General features: G+C 38.9%; 1 protein-coding gene and 1 pseudogene across 1 annotated transcript; one reads left to right on the top strand and one right to left on the bottom strand.

Annotated features, from left to right (window-relative positions):
- Positions 1-4,961: 4,961 nt before the first annotated feature.
- Positions 4,962-5,945, bottom strand: LOC122662767 (annotated as a pseudogene).
- A 1,353-nt stretch (positions 5,946-7,298) lies between these two features.
- On the top strand, positions 7,299-15,012 carry LOC122662766 (B3 domain-containing transcription factor VRN1-like). Its single transcript, XM_043858484.1, has 5 exons — positions 7,299-7,402; positions 7,881-8,555; positions 8,751-9,021; positions 9,654-9,784; positions 14,709-15,012. Exons 1-5 carry the CDS (start codon positions 7,301-7,303, stop codon positions 14,949-14,951), a joined length of 1,422 nt encoding a protein of 473 aa, XP_043714419.1. The 5' UTR covers positions 7,299-7,300; the 3' UTR covers positions 14,952-15,012.
- The last annotated feature ends 9,866 nt before the right edge of the window (positions 15,013-24,878 follow it).

Here is a 24,878-nt window from a genome sequence, read left to right as displayed (position 1 = left end):
CGAGCCACCAGATTGCAATCCGATCATTTGGCTAGCTAGTTAGACAGTTGGTTCTCCAAATGTTATGTTGGCTCAAAAGGTGATCCCCAATCCTTGTGAAAAAAATGACCTAAATCAATTGGACCAAGTTTTACTTCAAACACAGCCCACGGTGAAGGGAGAATCTTCTAATCTACGGGATCTAAACCTCAGACTGAGAAATGGTATCTCAATCCTTCAACAATAAGGGAGAAAGTTAATGATGATATTCACTATTCTAGGAGTTCAATCATAGCATCAATGACCATGGGTGTATGTGTGACGAGAGATGAAGGAAAGCTTTTGCCATGCCAAGATTGGCTGGTCAAAGATTAACCTAGTTTCACTTCACCAATGATTGCAGAGATTGACATGAGTCTCGATTAGACTAAGAAAGGGTTTTTTGACTTCATATAATAGGGGGTGGAAATGTCAATTCACCCTCCCAAAGCCTAACCAGATCAAATCATCAATCCTCACCATGCGGAAAACTTAATCCGGTCAAACATTTAAACTATCTTTTGTAGAAGTAAGATCGGTCCATGTTGGGCTATATCAAATGAGGTAATCCAATTTAGGCAGTGTCCCTCGGTAGTAGGAGTCAAGTTCAGTCATGTTTAACCGGGTCTTTACGAGTAGTGGAAACAATTTAGCATGTTAATGTTGGTAGGTAATGTTAAGGGTGTCAATTTGGGATCGGAACCGGGAACCGTTTCAATATCGTCCCGCTAAAATCTGGTACCAGACCGTCCCATTAGTAAATGAGACGGTAATGGTATCTGATTTTGGTACCGAATGATAAATGGGACGGGACGGTTTTGGGACGAGATTCCCAACGGTACCAGTACCGAAATACCAATTAGGTACCGAATGGTACCGAAACTACTAGTACCATTTAAAAAGAAAGAGTATATAAGATTTTTAAAAAAAAGAAAGAGAAAAGGTATAAGAATTACGACTCATTAGGGTTTCACTAATTGTCTTTTGAATACGAAGAGGAACAATAGGTCAACAACCGTAGTATGAAGTCTCTCCTCACAGAACCTGCTATAGTGCTACTTCCTCCTCCCTCCTCCCTCCTCCCTCGACCAACTACATCTACCAGGTTCTTCCTTTTTGCATTTCGTACTTCGTACCATACTACCATGTGACATGTGTGATAAATAGAGTTTTGTTTAGAAAAATCAAAGAGGAAACACAAAGGGATTCTTCCATTTTGTAGGAATTCTCTAGATTTAAAAAAATGATAAGCTTATTACATGTGATCTTAGGGAGTTTGAAGAAGTAAAACTATGATTTCATAATTTAAGTTGCTTTATAAAAAGCAATAGACAACTTAGATTTCATGATAGTGAAAAAATTCCACAACATTAATAAACCCGCCTTGTCAAAAATAATTAAACTTCTTCTCCCTTTTTCTACAGTGCCTAGAACCGTTTAAGAATTGGTACCGTCTCATCCCGCAAGTAATCGGGACTGGGATCTAGGTTTGGTCCCGTTAACTAAATGGGACGGTACTGGGATTGGCACTTTTGATACCGGTACCGGTACTATCCGGTCCCAAATACCGAAAACTGTCCCAATTGACACCCTTAGGTAATGTGAACCTTGATATAAAGGTGTTAATTGGTTCAGTCTAGTTGTTGTTGTTTTTTGGTAGAAAGCAAGGCTATTCAGACAAGCGTGTCCAACGAAATTTCTTAAGGGATCCTATCAAGTATCCTATGGATTGGTCTTGCATCAAAATTTCCGCATGTGTTTCAAGAAAATATATGGAGGTGTCATCTTAACCTGATTGTCTGGACTTTGGTTTGTTTTCTCCAGGTCTTGGAATTGAATGCTGCCTTACTTGGGTGTTAAGTTGGAATCGTTATCCCCTCCAATTTGCTGCCCCCTCCAATTCCTCCAATTCCTCACATGGGGGCGGAAATGACCACCCTACCTCTGCCTGAAAACACTACCCAAGGTGGGGTCCACTCCTCCCTATTAGAGGAATTAGAAGAATTGGAGGTGCCCGCAAATTGGAGGTGATAATTATTCGCTAAGTTGGGGTTGTTATGCGAGGGGATGAGAAGTTGTAAGCCCAAAAAAAAAGGAACAATGGAATTATTTTTTTTTTGGGGGGGGGGGGGGGAGTGTAGAAAACAATGGAATGTTTTTTTTTTTTTTGGAATTGGAGAGCTTTAATAGGGGGGGATAGGAATTTTTATCCTCTCTTGTTACAGCATGGTGCTGTAATACATCGTGCGGCGGCTGCAGAGGCCATGTGCACCATGTGGGGCCCGCTGTACCACATGGCCTCTGCAGCGCCGCACGATGCGTTACAACACCGTGTTGTAACAAGAGAGGATAACGATTCGGAGGGATAGGAGATGGGAATAGGCCCCAAGGTGATTTGAACTCATGACCTCTTATTTGAGGAGTTGGTCTTTTGCTATTCGAGCTGACCCCTTGGGGTTAAAAAATGGAATGTTAATTATACTATTTTGGCACGTTTTATCAATTCCACTCAAATTGCTAATCTCATTATACTATTTTGGCATAATGGGCTATTGGGCTAGCACCTTAAGAAGTTTAATTACATCCCATTCTCTAACAAAAACCAAAAAACATTCCGAGAAAGAGAAAGGGAATATAGGTCCAAAAAACTTGAGAGAAGATGCTACTGCCAAGTTCCCAGAGTCGGTTCAGATAAAAGGCTTGTCTACTCTTTTTGATCAGTCCAAATCTCTTTAATTTGCCATACCATTTCAGTAGTTTGGTTTATCCCTTTAAGAATACTTTGCACTTTCGAAGAATAGTGCTGGCCTGACATTATATAACGCGATCAAGAATCGATTAGGTTAGAAATTCTTGCGCAGATTAAAATAGCTAAGGTACCAACAATGCTATTCCAAGTCCATGGACCTCTTTTGACTATGATTTTAGCGGCAAATGAATATCCCTTCAAAATAATGGTCTTTAATAATTCAAGCCCAAATGATAGAATCCTCATTAATAAGGTGCTACCCTAGTTTCAGAAGGAGAGATTTGTTCCAAGTATTAGCATCCTGAAGACCTAAACTTCCAAACATTGTAGGGGCACACAATTTAGACTAGGAAATCAAATGGAGAGATTTAGAATCATGCTTAGCACCAATCCAAAATTTAGAGCAGATGGAGTCCAACGACGACAGTATTTTGTCTCTTTGGGAAAGGCAAAATAGGACATTAAATAGGCCGGAATAAAAGAAAGAACAGATTGAATCAATACCTGCCGTTAAATTGGCTTTCCAAATCGATAACCTGGATTCCACTCTCTTGACAATATGTTGAAGACCAACAACACGAGATGGTGGGAGGGGGGGGAGAGAGAGGTTGCGTACTTAAATAGACAGTATCAATAGACATTTCATTAATACCAAGAAGAGAACAAAAATATTGTTTTTCAAAGGAAGGAACATTCTTGCTAAAAAAAAAACCACTCTTTCCTAAATTGATAGATTGGCCCGACATGTCGGAAAAAAAAAAGCTCCAAAACAGATTTAATAGATTTAAGTCCATAGTAGTGGCTTTGCAAAAAAAATTTCCATAGTAGTAATAAAAAGGGAAATTTTCTTAAATCCACTAGATCAAAACAGAAATTGCAAAATAAGTAAGTTTCAAATTTGTTTTACATCCACTAATTCCATTTTGAAAAGATTTACTTAATTCCCAAAGTTGGTTAGTACTCATGCCACACAAGAGAAAAATAAAAGTAAACTTTCAAAATTGACCCAACCTCATTTATTGAAAGTACAAAAAAAAAATGTTTTAAACTGCAACGGAAAACAACCGTGAAACCCAAAAAAATGGGAAGATTGAGATATAGTGGGATGAAAAGATAAGAGGAAGTGCACCATTGTTGGAGTAAAAATCAAAACTCCAATTACCCCAAAAAAAATAAATAAATAACATAAAACTAAGTTATAGCGTAGAGTCCAAAGGGAATGGAATAGAAAACAAAGATAAACGGAATATACCAAAATTCAAGATCATCCAAAAAACAAAAAAAAACACCAAAACTCTAGCGTTAGAGTCCAAAAGGCATGCGGTGGTCAATGTCTCCATATGGCCCATGCTAACCATGACTCCATTTGCCACTCATCTGTTCTCTCCATTCCCAACCTCACTAAAGACCCTAATTTTCATTGTGTGGGTGGGTGACCATTTAGAGACAATTTTTTATAGAGCCAAATCTATTAAACTCAAACATCGTATAAAATGAAGGATCAGGAGAGAAAGGGAAAGAATATCAAGAGGGTATTTTGGAACAAATTAAAACCCTAGGAGGAGTTTGTGAACCCTAGGATGGTGGGTGAACCATCCTCTATGGGTGGAGGAGGGAAACTTAGTCGTAAAATGAAAGCTTAAAGTCAATTCTTATATAGCTATATTTAGAGTATCTTTATAAAAATAACTAGGAGATAGAGACACATACACTTTTAATATAGTTTTTTTTTAGGGTTTTTTATAATTACCATCCCAAAATCATTACTATCTATTATTACCTCCTCCAAAAACTTTCAAACAATTGTTATCCCCTCTAATGCATATTAACCACTAGCTGACCCCCACCGTTACATTTCCATTACGGTGGGGGTTAGTCGTGACAGTGTACCGTTGTCATGAATTTTCTAGGACCAAAATGCCCTTTTGAGGTGGTAATTGTAAATTAATAAAAAATAAAAATAAAAAAATCCCATCACCGATTAACCGTCCTTCTCCTCCTTCTCCTTCTTCTTTTTCCTCCTCTGCAACCCCAAACAGAGAGGTTAAAGGGGCGTCTCTCTCCTCTACTCTTCTCTCTTCCCTCATCCTCCTCTATTCCATTTCACTTCATTTCAAGTTTCAAACCTTCATAGTCTTTACTGAAAAACTAATCAAAATCGAGTCCAAAAACAAAATTGCTTAAAAAGGCATCTCTAATATATCCATTTCCAAGTTAGAATCAATGGCGACAAAGTGAGACGAACTATAGCAAGAAGGAGCCTTTGTCACTCTTGCTCTAACAACCTCCTCTCTTGAGCCCTCCTCTCCATTTTCTCCCTCCACTACATCTCCATCCTCTGCTGCTGATTAAAGAACTCTTGCAACATCTCCTGAATGCTCCCACCATTAATCCTCATTGATCTCTCCGAGGTCCTCGGCTGCTGCGGATGCTTCTCCTTATCAGCTTTCCTCTTCCGGCGGTTTCCACTCCTCTTGAGTTGCTCTTCTTCGCTTTCATCTTCATCCTCTTCATCGTCCTCTGAGAAATCATCAGAAGATCGATCTCCCGCACTCAGCTTCTTCACCTTCTTCTTCTCTTGCACATTCCCAACCTCTGATTCCAATAATAATCTCTGCATATTCTTCTCCCTTTCAACGAAAACCGCATGTAGCTCCTCAAAGAACGGACATTGCCATCCATTGTCTGGATCAGATGTCTCTTTCCCCTGCATAAAAAATTAACCCAAAAAAATCAGCCCAAAAAAATAAAAGGCAATTTTTTTCAACCCAAAAAATCAATCCCAAAAAAAGGTGGCAAATTTCGATCTGTGTTTTTCAAGAAATGATCAGATTAGGAATCACCTTGTATCGATTAATGAGATTCTTCCACTTGCACTTGCACTGATTAGGGCTTCTTCTGTAGCATCTCTTCTTCATCTTTACTGCAACGCTCTCCCACAGCGTCTTGTTTCGTAACAGTGAAATCACTCTCTAATTCGGCTCTGATCGCGATAAAATCTTTCGTCTCTTGATGGCTCCACTGAGGAACTCTATCGTCCTTCTTGAGTGAAATGCTCGTCGATTGCATCTCGCTGGAGGATGGTTGCACTTGCAGCGGCAAAGATGAGATCATGTTCAGTCGACCTAAGCCTTCGTTCTCTCCGCTTCCCATCATCTTCTTTCTCTCTCTCAGGTTTGGGGTTGCAGAGGAGGAAGAAGGAGGAGGAGATGGTGTTTTTTTTTTTTTTTTTTTTTTACAATTACCACCCCAAAAGGGAATTTTGGTCTTAGAAAATTCATGACAACAGCACACTGTCACGACTAATCCCCATTGTTCCGAAAATGTAACGGTGGGAGTCAGTTAGTGGTTAGTATACATCAGAGGGGGTAATAGTTGTTTGAAAATTTTTGGAGGGATAATAATAGATAGTAAAGATTTTGGAATGGTAATTATAAAAAACCTTTTTTTTTACTTTCGATAAATAAGGTTGGGGTAATTTTGGAAATAAATTCGAAACCCACTAATCTTGTAATTTTTGTTCTTATTTAATGGATCTAACAAATTTTCCCTAAATTGAAAGGATCCCTTTGTGGAATTCCTCTAGAGGGTTAGATATGTTCAAAAGAACTGCCCTCAAATTTATTAACATCACCTGCCATGTTGGAGACTTGGAGGGTCCAAAACATTATTTATTTCCACAAACAGCACCTAAAGATTTCAAGTTAAACCAAAATTTCAGGTTAACAGAGTGGAAGGAAGGGGTGGGGAGAGCTGATCAGACGAAGCGAAGACTGAAGAAGAAGAGTCCTTTCACTGTCCGACTCTGGGAGTTACTCCAAACCTTTTTCCTAAATTTAATGTGAAACAAATTAAAGTGAACTGCCCATCCAGAAAGGAGTTCTAAATTCAAACGGAAGTAGGACTGTTCTACTGTTACTCCGTTCTGAGTTCTGACACTTCAACGTGGCGCTGAGACAGTAGTTTAGGTCTGAGCAGCTGATTGGTGGCCGGGGAACTGATAAAGCTGCACTCGACTCGCAATAGGTCCGTAGAGATCTCGGGTTTATCCTAATTCCTAACTACAGTCTCTCGATCTCTCTATCTCTCTCTTTCTCTCTCAATCTCTCAATCTCTCAAATTGGGAGATTAATTTGCTACCTCCAAGATATCCTTAGGCTCAAGTGCGATGCAGCCTTGCCATTGAATTCTTCGTAAGGAGGTGGGTCTGTTCCAACTTCTTAGCTGGCGAAGCGCTTGTAGTTAGAGAAGGGTTAAAATAGGCTGTTGGTGAGTCTATTCGGAGCTTGGTGGTCGAATCTGATAATGATCTTCTGATTTCCCTTATAAATCAGCCATCCAATCCTTGTCCCTCTTCTGTGGACTGCGTTGTTAACGATATTCGGGTGTTAGCAGTAAATCTCCCCTCTTGTTCCTTTGTGACTGTTCCTAGGGAGGCAAACAAAATAGCCCATTCCCTAGCAAGGAAGGCTCTGTTACACTGTGGCCAAATTCCTCTCCTGGGCTCTCTGAGTTGTGTAATCAGGAAGCAAGATGCGCTGTTGCCGGAGAGACTCCCACAGACGGAATTCTCAGTCGAGGAAACCCCATTTTTTCAAAGTGATCCTCCATTCAACTGTCGATGACGGACAGCTTGTAAGTGCTCTCTCTCTCTCTCTCTCTCTCTCTCTCACACACACACACACACACACACACACACACACACACACAACACATACAGAGAATTAGGAACCTGAGCTGCTCAGATCAAAACCCTGTCAATAGAACACTGATTATTGAGTTATCCAATGTTTATCCACTATTCAGTCTATGCAGTAGACGTTAGTGGGAATGGAAGAACATAAGAGACCATGTGAGGTGCTCTTTATCATCAGGGTAGTGCCTAGTCCCCCCTCCTGGCTCCAACTGCCATATCCCAGTTAAGGGGCCACCGGCAGGGGCATGGCAATGGAAGGACCAAAACCTTTTCAATACTCTATTTTTTGTCATAACAATTTCTGCATGCCTCACTCTATATGTCTTTAGAAGCTTCCTTTTGTGCTGTATGCGTAGAACCTATTCAAGTGACTTATCCTTGCAGCCTCCTTACTTAACATTGTATGGGTTCTTGCAGGTGATCCCAGTTGAATTTGTTCGTAGATTTGGAGAAGATCTATCTGATTCTGCAGTTCTCAAGCTTCCTAGCGGCAAAGAGTGGGTTGTAGAGTTGAAGAAAACTGATGGAAGGGTTTGGTTCCACAATGGTTTTCAAGGATTCTTGGAGTATCACAACATATCTGTTGGATACTTCATAGTTTTTAGATATGAAGGGGATTCCCAATTCCTTTGTCTTATTTTCAATGATAATTCTTGTGAAATAAAATATAAGCTTCAAGAGTCGAATCTTCAAGATAATCTTGAAAATGAAGAAAGTGGAGAAGAAGAGGACACTCCAGCTTCCTTGAGAAAGAAGATTAAGAAACATGGAAAAAGAAGTTCTGCTGGAAGCCCGGTCACTCAACCTTACTGTCCTGCTCAGAAAAAAAGGAAAATGAATAATATTGTGGGAAAGCGAACCAAGCCAAATCCTTCGGGAGAGGAGGTGACCAAAGGATTTGAGAACCAACAGACAGCTGAAGATGAATCGCATCTGTGTTTAGAAGATGAATATGAATTGGCTTTTCTGAGGAAGGAAAGGCCAGTGACAAAGAAAGAAAGAGAAAGGGCAATTTGCGCAGCCAAGACATTAAAAACTAAAAATCCTTCATTCATGGTCGTCATGACACCGTCCTATCTGCGCAAGGGACTGGTATAAACTCCTTTACTTTGAAATTCTGAATTTGATTTGCATTGCTTTCAAATAGACATGTATTCTCCTCATTTCCCCAAGTCAAAAACCATTTATTTTTCAGCTGAGTCATTCCATTAGATGCCTTTCAAATGTCAATTGTAGTTTTAATTATTATGTTTCTACGTTTAATGCAATTTTTTTTCCCTAGTGCAGAATGTTCCTCTTGTATTTGCAAGGGATCATTTCTCCGTGGGATTTCACCGTGTCAAACTTCGGCTGTCAAATGGGGGAACATGGCCTGCCCGGTTCTTTCTTCGCAGTAGCATTAAAGCACTTCTTAGTGGTGGATGGAATGCATTTGCTCGGGAAAACATTCTTTTAGAAGGAGACTGTTGTGTATTTGAGGTGCTTAACAAGAAAGATATTGAGATGAAAGTATCAATTTTCCGTGTTGTGGAAGATTGGGTCCCACTTGTTGGATCTAGTAAGTGGAGTTTGATGAATTGATTCAAGATATTGGTGAATTTTTCTTGTGCATTGTTGAACTGCTTTTTCTTTGTTTGTTTCTTTATTTTATGGGAATAAGGTGTGGTCTGTTGGTCCATCTACATGCTTTATTCTTGTTATTGAAGTAGGATGACATGCGGCTCGAGTAAAGATAGAGTTTAGAAAATAGAAATTGATTTTGTAATGGTATAAAAAAGGAAACAACAATGTATTAACTGATGACTTGATGCTTGCTTTGGAATAAGAGGATGCTCATGTTCACTCTTAAATTTGGGAATATAAGTGGCGTGTGTAAGTCATCGATATTGCTCCAACACTAGGAAAGATTATTAGCTGTCTGACTAAATAGATCCAGTAGTTTAATGGTCCTAACTATCTATGAGAATCAATTCCATCTGGTTGTATGATGGACAATCAGTTGAAGTATAGAAAACATACCAAGTGTATTGTATAAAAAGAACTGAATATGTAATTCTTGGGTCCACATGTTCTGGGCTTGATCTAGAAATTCTAATCATTTACTTGATTAAATGAAGTTTAACTTGATTTATCTGTGATAAAGAAGAGAATGCCATCATCCTGTTGCTAAAGGTTACTTATTCTCTACAGTTATTGCAAAGACAAGGATTCCTACGACTATCAAAGAAAGTAAAGCCACTCAAGCAGCAAGAGAGTTCAAGTCTGAATATCCATTCTACACGGTTTATATACATCAAAGCTATGCTCGGAGGTGTGGGATGGTGAGCTCTCAACTTGGAAACTAAATGCTGATAGAAATTCCAATAAAATTCTGTTATAAACTATCTTCTAGCTGACTTTCCCCCGCCCTTTTTTCCTGAGCACATTAATTAGTTTCATGTAGTTTGCAATATCTATTTCATTTTCCTATTGTCAAATATGTTTGGTGAATGAAAGAAATAATTGTTAAGGCATCACCATTAAATGAGCCTGATGAATGAAAGAAACAATTGTTAAGGCATCGCCTAGGCAACAAGACACTCCTTGATGCTCAAGATGTTTGCTCGTCTTGAGTATCAAGATGCTTAGACCCAGGAATAGAGGAAACTATATGATCAGATTGTTCAATTAGGCTTTAAAGGGACTCTATTTTGGCCCATGGATGGGTTCTATGGGTCTTGGGCTTTTCCTTTTTTAGTGCATTGATGTACTGGGTCTCTTTATAAGCCCATATTTGGGGCTTTTATCCTGTGTACAGGATTAATTATTTGTCTGAAATTTTCTTTTAGTAGGTTAGCTGATTTTAGTTGGAGTCTACTAGTTATTTTCAACCTATTAAGAAAGTTAAGTCCTTTGTGGAGTCTATTATATATATATATATATATATGTAACTAACTGATGCAGGCCCAAACCCGCAGCCTCAACAAGTGGCCCAACCGAGCCAAGACCAAGCTTCAAATTGACTCGGTTCAAACAAGGCCCACATCAGTAGTTCAAGTTCAAGGCCACATTAGTAGTATAAACCGTGCTAGATTCCCTGCCCATGTCTGAAGGCTGACTCACCTATGAACCCTATGCGGGATTGTTTCTAGAAGATCCCCTTTGAGTTGTCAGTGTGAACACAACCAGCTGTAAGGAGATCTTGCCAGCCATTTTCCTATTTTTAAGATGCTATTGAGGAAATACTTTCCTATTTTTGGGGAAGAGCACGCTAAGGAAGAATTGGAGGAGTTTCTAGCCGCCACTCTTGCCACATCACCCCTTTGGATGATTTTGTGGTCTACCCTCTTTCTTTCCCTATTTTTATGGAGTAAAGCAATATGGACAGTGTGTGAGGCCTCTTTCACCCCATATTTTGCTTGAGATATTTTAGGTAAGCTTGACTAACAAACTCGCCAAGCTGGAGGAAATTCCTGCTCACGATTTTGGATCCAACCTCCTCTCTTATTTTATTGGGAAAAAATTTCCTCATGGACAGCACCCTTAGTACACGATTTTGGGAGTGTCCCCTTGCCTTATTTTTGGAATGAAACACAATTAAAGAGGATCTACAACATGGGACGATTTTCATGAAGAGAGCACTCAAGTTGGCCGAATTACTTCTACAACACCCCTTCCTTAATTTGGGTTTCTAATTTTTGTATTTATTAATTTTCAAGGAGCCTGGCTTAAATTGTGATTTACTTTGATATTTAATTAGCTTCTATTTTATGATGTAATTTGCAATTAATCTTAGCCGTAGGATTTAGTAGGCTTAGGGATTAGAATTAGATTTTTGGTTTCTTATAAATGTAAGAGCTTTGCTTTTGGAGAAGGGAGAATGAATAGGAGATTTGAATGAAATTGAGACTTTAGTCTTTTGGAACTCAAGAGAATGTTCTTGCAATTGCTTTAGCCTTGTTCGATTGATCAACTCTGTGACGCATCTGTGCATTTTGAATTCTTCCCGATCCACAACTTCCACCAAGCTGCTCCAAGTGGTATCAAAGCCTTGGAGGCGAACGAGAGACTGTAATGGCGCCAAGGGAATGAGGTGCTCGTACCGTCCGCGTCGAGGATATCAATGCAAGAGACGAACGTTTGCTCGTTCAACAAAAACTTGTCGAACTACGCCTTGAGAATGGATCTTTTGCGCATTCAGCAGGAAATTGTCAAACTTTGCCTTGAGAATGAACGTTTGAGGAATGCTTCGCAACGTCCGAGACTGAATGAGGAGACGTCTGTTGCTTACTCTTCGTCTTCAAAGAGTCGAAAATCTGTTCGAATGAGGAATACTCATCGACATAGATCCCTTGATTGGACTCCAACAATATGGGATATGAGCTTCAATGAGAATGAACCAAAAATTACAAGTTCGGCTTCACAAGTCGACATCGAAGGTGATCAATTCGTCACCTAGGTTGATTTGAGAGAATCTCCTAAGTTCGGCAAATACCAGGATGAGTATGAAGACAAACAAGGAAGGTTCGAAACACATGAACCAGAATTTGTTTTAGAATATGTACTTGCCATCGACGATGTTTTTGAAGCTGTGCGCAAGAAGAACAATGATGTTTTCAACATCGTATGCGAGAACAACGATGCTGAAAATTTTGCACATGACCATGTCACACCGCAATCAGAGTTGATCATGTGCAATATAGACGAGGGAACAACAACAAAAACATGTATTAGTTACTATTATTGTGACTAATGATTCATTTTCAGATTCCTACATGAAAGAGGCAATGTCGACGACAGAAATCCTTGACCCCCTTTCATGCTAACAACTGTGAAAACAAATTTTATATTTTCAGGTTGTGAGATGGCGAAGGCGATGAATAATGAGGTTGTCGTAATATTTAATACAACTTGTGGTGATGTACGATGCCCACACCCTACATCACATTGGGAAGACAACGTTCACCTGTTTCGTGATCCATTTTGAGTTGTCCCCACCTTGTAGAACTCTACTATTTCGAACTATGAACGAAAACTATGAGCCAACGTTGTTCATATCTAGCAAAATGAACGTCATTTACAAATCAGTACCCAAGGTGCACAAGTAGCTTCTTTGTGTAGTCGACAAGATGAATGGAGTATTCAACTTGTTTTTGTTTGATCTCAGAGGACGACGAGTATCATTGATTGGGCAAGAGTTCGAGGACGAACTATTTTTCAACCTAGAGGGTATGATACAGGCCCAAACCCACATCCTCAACAAGTGGCCCAACCGAGCCAAGACCAAGCTTCAAATTAACTTTGTTCAAACAAGGTCCACATCAGTAGTTCGAGTTCAAGGCCACATCAGCAACCTAAACCGAGCAAGATTCCCTGTCCATGTGTGAAGGCTGACTCACCTATGAATCCCATGTGGGAGTGTGGGACTGATTCTAGAAGATCTCTTCAGTGCGTGCCACCTAGTCAATAAATCTTGGACGATCCCCTTTGAGTGGTCAGTGTGAACACAATCAGCCGTAAGGAGATCTTGCTAGCCACTTTCCTATTCTTAAGAAGTTATTGAGGAAATACTTTCCTATTTTTTAGGAAGAGCATGCTAAGGAAGCATTGGAAGAGTATCTAGCCCCCACCCTTGCCACATCACTCCTTTGGACAATTTTGTGGTCTACCCTCTTTCTTTCCCTATTTTTATGGAGTAAAGCAATATGAACAGCGTGTGAGGCATCTTTCACCCCAAATTTTGCTTGAGATATTTTAGGGAAGCTTCACTTACAAACTCGCCAAGCTGGAGGAAATTTTTGCTCACGATTTTGGATCCAACCTCCTCCCTTATTTTATTGGGAAAAAAATCCTCATGGACAGCATCCTTAGTACACAATTTTGGGAGTGTCCCCTTGCCTTATTTTTGGAATGAAACACAATCAAAGAGGATCAACAACATGGGACGATTTTCATGAAGAGAGCACTCAAGTTGGCCGAATTACTTCTACAACACCCCTTCCTTAATTTGGGTTTTTAATTTTAGTATTTATTAATTTTCAAGGAGCCTGGCTTAAATTGTGATTTACTTTGATATTTAATTATCTTCTATTTTATGATGTAATTTGCAATTAATCTTAGCCGTAGGATTTAGTAGGCTTAGGGATTAGAATTAGATTTTTGGTTTCTTATAAATGTAAGAGCTTTGCTCATGGAGAAGGGAGAATGAATAGGAGATTTGAATGAAATTGAGACTTTGGAACTCAAGAGAGTGTCCTTGCAATTGCTTTGGCCTTGTTTGACACACCTATGCATTCTCGATTCTCCCGATCCGCAGCTTCCACCAGGCTGCTCCACTAACCCACCCCTCGATTGTGATTTTGGAATGGAATTTGACTGTATTTCTTTTGGTAATTGATTGCTGTCTTCTCTCTCCTTTCTCTGCCACAGTAATGGACTTCCTCTCTCCCTTTATTTCTTCTTTCTTCCTCACCCCCACAGCTCCTCACCCCCACAGCTCTCTCTCTCTCATATTAATTCTTTCTTGTCTCTCTTTCTTGATTTGCTTTATATTTCAGATCCAATTTTTTAAGAAAGCCCATCTCTTCCCTCTCACAATATTTCTCTCATCACTACCTACTTCTTTCCTATGTGATCTTTTCTAAATTTCAAATTGCAACCCCTTATTCTGCTACCATTGACCATCCTTTCTCTCTCCTCTTTTTCACCTCATTAAATTCAATTAATTAAATTGTTTATGTTTGATTGTTATTCTGAAAATTGATCATTCAGATCTGATATTTATTCCCTTGAAATCTGTCCATCTGATCTGATTATTTTTTCCATTAATTTTAACCATTAGATCTAGATTCAGATCTGGCCCATATTTAGCCGTCAGGTCAGATTCTTCTTCCTCCAATCCTTAAGTGAGCCCATCACTTGCAGATCCAACGATCAATCTGCATTACTATAAAATATAAATATGACTTTCTATATAATATGTCAAACTTAATAATTTAAAATATGGCCTAGAATGTAAAATGCACTCTCTTGGGTAATTTGGCCCCTGCCTTGTCGACACTTTGGCAACATGGCAGCTGGCCATAGCCTAGTCTCACCCTGATGCCATGACTTCTATCATGAAAAACAAAGAGTTCATCCAATTTTTGGCCAAAGGTTCCCCATATACTTGAGGATTGGAAGTTTGCAACTGATAATTCCTATTTTAATTTACTGTAAAATATGAATTTATAATGACATTAAGTGAAATACTTCTTTCTGGTGCAGATTATGAAGGCTGACTTTGTCAAGAGCCATATGACAGATGAAGTAGATACAATCACACTTCAGAATTCAGATGGGAGAAAATGGTCTGTCAAGTGTTTTATTAAGGATGGTGCAGGTAAATTTGGTCGTGGTTGGGGTGCATTTGCAAAGGAAAATAATGTAGAAGAGGGAGATGTTTGTGCTTTTGAGCTTCTTAAAAAGAAGGGTACTGTTTTGAAGGTCTCCATTTTAAAAAATCACTGAACATGTGGTGAAACTGTAATACTTGGAGAGTTAAATGAAATTTTACTTTCCTGTTTTCCTATCCGGAGAAGAAGGCAGGGGGGGGGGGGAAGCTATTTAGACTTTTCCCTTCCAATTTTTTCTGCTTTATCAAGAAGGAAGTAAGTTTGACAAATAGACCCGGTTTTTGCATGTGAATGTTTCCACACTCTGTTTTCACTTGAATAAATAGACCTCAGAATTGACAAACAAGGTCAGAGGATTGGATGAGTCAGCCAATAAAAGAGAAACAAGGTGATGGAACCAGTTTGGATATCTGGTTGTTATTGGGATATCTTACTTTAAGAAATATCATGTTGCACCTACTGAATTCTCCACCTAATACTATGGATTGACCTGGAATAATCTGTTTTTCAAAATTTTTTTCCTTTTCAAATTTGCATGTCATTTCTCAACTGAAATAGTCGGAAAATACAAAGCCTGTAGAAATAATCAGTTGCCTTAATGGTCAAAGAACATAGATGATGAGATCGTTCTTTGATCAGTGATGGTGCCCTGTCCATTGGTCAGCAATCTGTACCAGCGCTGTGTATGGCAGCTCCAGTCATTGATCCAGCTACGATAGCCATTCTTGGAAGGTTAATTTCCTCTCGTGCCTCCTTCGTCCAGTCTCCAGATGTGGAGGTTGTGTTTCGAGCCCGGCAACAAGGTACATCTCTGATCTGCCATTTCTCTTTCTCTGAATCATGGTTTTGATCCTTTCTGTTTCCTTTCTCTTGCTGGGAATTTTTATTTTGTTTTCAAACGTGTAAAAGGAGAAGGGTTACTTCCTGCCTTTAAATACATTGAAGATTTCCATTTGAAAATCTATTTCTTGTACATCGAAGGCCAGATCGAAACCCAGCAAAAGTACATCACAAGACTGGAAAAGCTATCTGAAGATAACCTGTAATGTAGACTAGTCCCAAACCAGAAAAATCCAGCTAGGGACTAGTACAAAACAGGATTGAAGAACTGGGGAACAAACCAGAAAATTGAGTAAAAACAAAGGTGCTGCAGTATGAAGAATTTGACAGAAGGGATAATAGGGTAGGGATCCACCTGCAGTGGGTTATGGAATCCACCAAAACTCGTGAAGAGAATCCACTCTTCCACTAAAGAATCCACTTTTGTATTCACTTGGAATCATAGTTGCCAAGGTGGTTGAGGGGGGGAAAAAACCAAGGTGCTGCCTTGACAACTATGCTTGGAATCCACCAAACACATTACTGAATCCAGGACAACAACTACTGAATTTACAACAATAAATTTTAGGAAATCTAAACTGTAATGTAAGGCTAGATAGGAACTATCCAACCCCAGTCAGGATCACTGGCACAACTCAAGTACAGGTACTGGTTCTGACTTGTAATAGTATATAAACTCAATCCAAAGATAAATAAACAAGGTCGGTGAAATATGGGAGGGTTTCAGAATTATAAAGTAGGATCACAAAATAGAAATAACAGTTTACAACCAGATCCAGCCTTTGGATCAGACACAAATTACTATTGAAGGAGAAGCCTGAGATGGGTAATACTCCCGCAAATTCTGGACTGAAACTGGTGGCCTGATCAGATGATATCAGGGCTTGAAGTTTGTTGCAATTGGACATCAACAGAATATGGCCGCAGGGTAGGAATTTGCACTTTCATGGACCAGCTTCTGTGACACTCAATGGGGTAGACTTCTAGGGATCTCCCAGCAATAACAGTGATGGAAAACATTGCCTCGATTCTTCACAGGGGGTGAGTTTGCAGACCAATGAAAATAGAAACAAAAATGTAAAGTAAGGAGAAGGGGGATCAAGTAGAAGAATGCAGTTTGGGGATAGAATGGCTCTCTCAGCCCTGGTCTCTCACCGGTTAGACTCTCTGAGTCTCCCAGCCTCTCTCAGGACAATCAATTTGCTAAGAAGCAAGTTTTCATTCAACTAAAATTGCATGCAGGCCTCTAAGGGCATTACATTATATAGACTCAAGGGTTGAGCCCAAAATAGAAACAATAAAAATAGAAAGTGCTTTGCTACCAAGTAGCTTACAACCAAAATAGAAACTTCCTATAAAATCTAGCTGCCATAAATCAAAATAGAAACTTCTATTTTAGAGAAAAAAATTAAAAATAGTAACAAACTGAAATTAGAAGCTACCTAAGATTCTATTGCAATGAAATAAAATATACTTTCTAAAACTGAAAATAGAAACTAAACTTTGGCAGCATTAGGATAGAATCTTCCTCCACTTGATATCTCCAATGAGCCCACAAGATCTTCTAAAAATCATTCCCAAACAAGGCAAATATTGGCTGTGACACTGTTCACGTGAACACGAATAGTAACTCGGGTACTATTCACATGAGCATTAACTTTGTTTTGAATTTTATTTTGGTCCTTCTCTTCTGCATGCTTTGATCTACATCAAATTGATATTACTTAAAATCATCGGGGAGGCCTACGGCCTACACAACTATTTATAGTTTTTGGTAACTACTAATAGGTTTTGCATTAGTACTGAATTAGATATAAGATAAACCAAAGAATAAATAAAAAATAGCGACCTGTTAGGCTCTCTTTGGTATCAATTTTATTTTTGTTTTTCTGACACAAAAAAGCGTTTTTGCAGGCGTTTGGTATCATTTGTGTACCCTATTTCTATTTAAAATAAATCAGAATAATAGAAAAGCCATAATAGGGTCAAGACCCATTTATCTATTATGGCAAAAAATCGTTTTTGGTCATTTATGTGGGTTCCATTAATGAACATGTGCACAATTGCTACTTAAGTGGGGGTAAAATAGTGAAATTAATGAAAATTAGAAACCGAGCCTGCCTTGTGCCTCTCTCTCTCTCTCTCTCTCTCTCTCTCTCTCTCACACACACACACACACACACATGCGTTTGACTACCTATATTATAAAATATAAATAACATATATTGTATATTATATAATATGTAACAAAGCCTTCCTTTTATATTATATATTATATTGTATTATATAAAAAAGCCTCCATTTTATAATATATTATATTATATATAACAAAAACCTTTCTTCTTATATTTTATATAATAATATAATACAAGAAGGAATACTAGTCCCTTGACTCCCTTCACCACCAATTAAAATTATTTACACATAGGTAGTTACCAAACGATTTTTCATTCTATACTCTATTATATCTAATGGTTACCAAACGGTTTTCATTTTTTGATAAAAATGGTTTTCATTAATGATTTTTTTTATTTAAAATACGCCATAAGCAAAACATAAAATGATACCAAAGAGAGCCTTAGGAAAAGGTTGACTGTAGAGATAAAGATAAGAGATAAGCTGGATTGCTAAAATTAGGCTTGGTCCAGTTAAAGATAAGATAAAATAATAATTAATAGGTGAAATAGAAAACAACTACTAAGACTCTAATTGCCATATTCCTACCTTCTACTCATATTTTAGGCCCATTAAAGTGGCCAAATATATTGAAAACCCATTGGAATAAAGGCCCAACATATATATAAGTATATAACCCAACTCAAGGCTTATGTCACCGAAAATAAGCCCATTTTTTTTTATTTATCTGCATCAATTCCCCCCTTGTTACTTTCCCGAGTTTTGAAGTGACGTAGAATCAGCACCACACGATCAACTTTCATTCTGAATAAAGTTCTTGCTTCTCTCAAACTAGAAGAATAATATCAGTAATATTCGAACCCATCTCATCAAATAAGTGATGGCTTTGATACCAAATAATGTAGATTAATTCCGAACCAGAAAAATCCAGCTACAGACTAGTACAAACAGGATTGCTGACAGGGCAACAAACCAAAAAATTGAGTGAAAGCAGTGCTGCTGCAGGGTGAAGAATTTGACAGAAATCTGACCTGTTAAGTGTTAACTTGAATAAAATAGATCGAAAGCTAGAAGGGAAATTAGGGCAAGAATCCACCGACAATGGTTATGGAATCCACCTAAACCCGTGAAGAGACTCCAGTCTTCCACTAAGAAATCCACCAAGCACACTACTGAATCCACAACAGCAACATTCAGGAAATTTGAAGTGTTATTACTTCAAATCTGTGGGGAAGCCCAAGGCCTTTACATCTATTTATAGCCTTTGCTAACCAGTATTAGGATAGCATCAGGATTGAATTACAGATAAGATATACCAAAAGAAGTAATAAAAAAATAGAAACCTATTTTACTAAAAGACCGAATCTAGAGATAGAGATAAGTTGGATTGCTAACATCGGGCCTATTCCAGATAAACATAGTTAAAATAATAAATAAGAAGTGAAATAGAAAACAACTACTAATACTCCAACTAATCCTGTATTCTTACCGCCTCTATCATATTTTAAGCTCATTAAAGTGGCCAAATACAATGAAAACCCATTGGAGCAAAGGCCTAACATGTATATAACCCAACCCAAGGCTTATTTCTACTAAATAAACTCATATTTGTGATTTATCTGCATCAACCTGGCTGCAAATATTTATTAGGTGCTGTATATTTAAATGCCTGTCTCCCCCTCATTTGGGTAAGAAGCATAAACATAAAATCGCATTAAAACAAGGTTACCAAAATAGCAACCTCTGCAGAATCTTACAACTTACAAAATGAGTTATCCACCTCACCACACGCCCCATTACCTTGAAAACTATGTGCAAAGTAAGATCCCACCCTCTCACAAGGTAATAGCTACTCCCCTGCCTAGAGAAACAATTTAATCTTCTTACATACTTGAATTGTACCCATTGCCACCATGCCCAATTGAATTGGTGTCGAAATTACTGCTTTGTCCCTCCAAATAACTGCTGCTTCAACTGTCACATCTTGCTCTCTTCTATGAGCATTCGCATCTCCTTCCTCTTCAAATGCTGACAAAATATTTCTCCCTGGAGCTTCATTCAAGCTCAAAGCTTCAGCTGTCAACTGTTTGTGTCTCCTGACCAATTAATATCTGTGAAAACCTATAGGGTCAATGCCAGCAATGTTTCTGATGACTCTTAAATAAAGTTGAATCTGATGGTCTCATTGAATCAAAACTGTTATTTAAAACTCATAATAATGCAAGTGACATGCTTTCATGCACGTACATGATAAAACACATTCACATAGAACTTACAAGAACTGATTCAATTATGGTGGATATTTTGTGACAAATAAAAATAGGAAGCAATGATTTTGAAATAAGATTCTAAAAATACAAAACAATCCCAACTCTTTTTGATAGATGATGCCTGCAAACTGTCAAGACATAAACCTATTTGTTACTTCTTTCATCTTACCTGTTTGTTGGTTTGTTTTTATAAGTATTTCAAAAGATATGGAAAGGGAAGAACATTCCTCCACTGGTGAGAAAACATGGAATGATCCTTCTCTTTTTAGCTGCTAGATTATGGTTGAAAAGCCAAGAGCCTCCTGTTGGTATGACTTCCCCATTGTGTCCCACCCATTGGTAATCAATGAGAACATAAAACAATTCTCAAGAAAGACTAAAAAATATGTTAGATAGATGGGTCAGTGATATACATCTTCATTTATGCAATACACAGAGGCAGACTCTTTTCTTTTCTTCTGTTTCAATTTTGATATTTGAATAGGGTTAACATTCAGTCCCTAATGTGGTGGAGGGTTGAAAGACAACCTTCCAAACAAGATCCCTAGACAAACCCCAAATCTGACTGAAGTCATACCTCTCAGAATATCACCAAACTTTAGAAAACAATAGCCAATAGGAAGAATAGGATCTTCTCAAAAGATGGGAACAATCTGATTAGAGGCCTGGGAGTAATTTAGAAAACAGTGATCTGACAGGCGGAGATCTCAGAAACAGTGAAACTGAAATTAAATGTACTCTGACTGATAGATTGGTCTGAAATTTGGATCAGACCTCACTCTTGGTAGATTAAATCAAATCCCAAAATCTTATAGCATTCTAACGTCTGAAATGAAGTTAATTTAGAAAACTCTAAATCTAAAATATGAGAAACAGAAGAATATGTTGAATTTTAAGTAACCTCAGAACCAGGGCTAAGAACAGCCCAACACCCAGGTCAAGTTCAAGTTCGGGGACCTCCTTTAAATCCCCAAAAGTAGGGCCAAATCTGATTAACAGATTGACCAGAAGTTACAAATCTTTATAGGCTGAAATAAGAACAGAAACAGGGGATCCGCAGAAGTTAAAATGAGAGAATAGAGAGGAGATTAACTGTTGCGATTTAACACCAATACCATCTAAGAAATCAGAGATTACTGCTTGGTTAAAATCAGACCTCAACAACCAGTAACAGTTCTCGATTAGTGAGGAAACAGTACCTATTTTTTGCAAAAAACAGAGTATGAAGAATAGAGTAAATTACTTATGGTTTCCCACCAACTTGGATCAGCTTCCCAGTGTCCATGGCTTCTCACCAAGGCTTCCCACCTGAGACTGAATCGCACAGCTCCATTGCTCAATCAATTATATATATATGCACTGAGCGAGACTCCATCGATATCCATTCTATGATTTGTTTGACAGCTCACACTAGGCTCCACTTTAGATAGGGTTTTCGGTCAGTGCTTTTTCTCTAAATTTTCCTTATATATATATAAGCAGAATGCACCCAGACACATGGGGGTGGGCAAAATGACCGGCCTGGCCCCCCCTGAATGCCCAAAAGGGCCGCCATGTCCCGCCCCATGTGTCTAGGCGCAGCCTGCGCTACCAGGCAGAGAACATCACCCCTTATATATATATATATATATATAGGGGAAAAGATCCCTGCTTGGTGGTGCCCCCTATGCCCTCTCACAAGGCACTACGAAATGACACCCTTATCCCCTTGGTGGATACCAAGGGGTGCTCTCCCATTGGTCCAAGTGCTGGTGTAGAGACTATGCGACCAAGCAGGGATCTCTTGCTCATATATAAGAGGCGAGCATGGCCCTTGCGCGTGCATGGGGACCAATGAGATGGCACGCAGAAGCATCATGGGGGGCGGGATTTCCTCCTTTCATAGGGTGCAGAGCAGTCATATCACCCCTTACTGTGTCTGGGCATGGGTGGTGCACTCCCCCACAAACTTTTCTCCATATATCTATATGCTTGTGGTCTCAGTGATTTGTTTTATTCTGTTGTTTTGTAAGTTGCTGCTGCTGTCTTCCCACTACTAAATAGTCTTTTGATGCTTGGCCATTATATTGTGCATATGAAGGCCAGTACTCTTGAAACTTGACCTAGTTCGGTTGGTTGAACTGATTGACTTGTGACCCAGTCCTTAAAAGGGGGTTCGGTTGTAAATTCCATTTTTCGAAGCAAACAGTTGATTTGTTAATCATTGGTTCAACCCAGATGGTTGAACCGGTCAACCAGGGACAAGTTGAACCATCATTAACCCATCAATTGTTTCTCTAAAGTGTTAACTTTTAGGGTAAAGGCTGAGCACGTGGGTGTTGTGCCCAGCCTAAGTCTGTCTCTCTCCCACCCCCTATGGATTTGACTCCCCTGCCCTCCCTATCCCACCCTCTCCATTGGGCACAACCGCTAGCTCCAGGAAAGCCAGCGGCGTGCCCAACCCTCACCCTAAGTTTTATTAACATGTTTCAATGAGGGTTTCAACCCCAACCACCAATTAGTTTGAACTTTAAACAATTTACTGTACCACTGCATCAACCTGACTCAAGAAAGAAATCAATTTTATTTTGTTAGTATATTTATGCAAATACAAGTTCAGTATTTTGTTTTTCTAAACACCCCATCCAGCACTCAAAATGGGTTGAGGGACTGGCTGGGTTTCATGATATTTATGAAGATTTTGTTACTTGGTACTATATTCATGAAGTTTATGTGGGAGAGTTCCTAGATATGGACTTATGTGAATTGAGATGCTCTGTGATGGAGTTGTGCTGCCGTCATTAGTCTGGGAATATCTGATATGGCATTGGTCGGGTGCAGAGGTAATACATGCTGAAGCTCATGACCTTTTCAATCCCAAAATTTGGAGATTGGTGGGTGACCCTTGTAAAAGATTCTCAAACTAATTTACAAGGCAATTTGCAAAGTAATTGCCTGATGCTGCAGTCCTCAAGGCTCCCAGTGGGAGAGAGTGGTTTGTAGAATTAAAGAACATTAATCAGTTTGGTTCCATAATACTTGTCCAGAATTCTTGAAGTACCACTTCATTTTTTTTTGGTCATTTCCTTGTTTCTGGATATGATAATTCAAATTTCCTTTATTTTCTATTCAGGAAGAGCACTTCTAAGATGTAGACTATGTACAGTTATGATGATCTTGTACAATCTATTCTTCATAATGGATGTTAGATCCCCTGAAATGAAGAAAAAGATGAAGAGGACCCTGAGGAATCCTTTTGATGTCTCCCTTTCATCCCTGCCTTTGCCTGTTCCAATAGGAAAGGTTATTGACAATGAAATCGCCATAAGTGTTTCAGATACCAAAGAAGGTTCAATCCACTACAATGGCACTTCTGTAACCTGTCCTCGTGTACTAAAGAGAACTTCATTTGCATATCAAACCATTCCAAGTTTTGACAGGCCAGGGAAGAAGTGCGGCTCAAGAACAGGGGAAGGAATCAGGATGGATCAATCTGAAACCATTAGGATTACTAGAAAGAAAAACCAGTGAGATGTTAGAGAATTGGGTGATGGGAATTGATCAAATGGAATCAAACTTTTGACTGAAACTGAAGTGATTCCAATTCCCTCTGATGTCTACTTCACCAATCTTATTTCATTTATATTTATTAAGTTATACATAAAAAGAGTTCTTTTCACACCTATTTTTGTCAAAAATGAAAGCGAACACTCCTCTATAAAACATGAGAATGTGGGCATGCCCAAATCTGAGATGTATATGGGAAAAAGAAGGTGGCCCCTGTGGACACAGGAGTGCCCAAAATTACAGTCTTGCCCTCCAATTCCTCTAATAGGGGGGAGTGGACCCCACCTTGGGTAGTGTTTTTGGACAGGGGTAGGATGGTCATTTTCACCCACATGTGAGGAATTGGAGGAATTGGAGGGGATAACGATTCCTATTTCGATCACGTATCAGGTTGATACGGCTGTCTGGTATCAATATCATATCACGGGTGACCAATACCGATGCTGATACCGTGAACTAAATCCCCTCCATGGGAGGTGCAATCAGTGACGACTGATGAGTCACCTTCGGGCGCAAACTGGTTTCAATTCATTACAGTGCAGCGACAACAAACGTGTTGGATTCTATATATTGGAAGATTCAAACTCACTTTCTTCCCTTACCCTTTTCTTCTTGTTAGTAAACTTGTAAAGTTGTTATGAGTTAAAAGGAACCTCTTTTGGTTTAGTCTTACATTACACACAAACAAAAGTGAAGATTAGCTTAAAAGTATTCTTAAGACTTATATGGGATGTGGGTTCAAAAGAAAAGTATTCCTTTATGGGGGTTGCTTTGGGCTCATGTTCACGTATGAGAACGGCTCCCAGTTATTCAGATGGAATCCATCCATGTGGGTCTCACAAAGTGAATTCTATCTTAACAGTTGAGAGCCATTCTCGTACGCTCACGTACGTTAACGTGAGCTGGACTCGAGTTGAAGAGCCCTTTTCACCATGGTTCTGAGTATCAGTACCGTATCGTCTGTATCAGGTGATACATATCGATTTTGTTAGTCGTTAATATCGATACCGTATTGATAGCATGGTACAGAGAGGGGTAAAATGGTCAGAAAACTCATTTTTAAGGAAATTCAGGGGTATTTTTATCCGATACAGCCAATCCAAGCAGATACTGTATCGGTATATCGATTTTGCGGGTCGCCGATACTCATTCCGATACTGTGCACTAAAACCATGCTTTTCACACAATTGTACACGTCTATACATACATTAGACATTACTGTACTCTTACAAGTTGGCGTATTTAAAAAC

The sequence above is a fragment of the Telopea speciosissima genome, chromosome 5, assembly GCF_018873765.1.
Source record: "Telopea speciosissima isolate NSW1024214 ecotype Mountain lineage chromosome 5, Tspe_v1, whole genome shotgun sequence".
In the NCBI taxonomy this organism is placed as follows: domain Eukaryota; kingdom Viridiplantae; phylum Streptophyta; class Magnoliopsida; order Proteales; family Proteaceae; genus Telopea; species Telopea speciosissima.
Note: the sequence above shows the minus strand (reverse complement) of the source record. Positions and strands in the feature narration are given on the sequence as shown.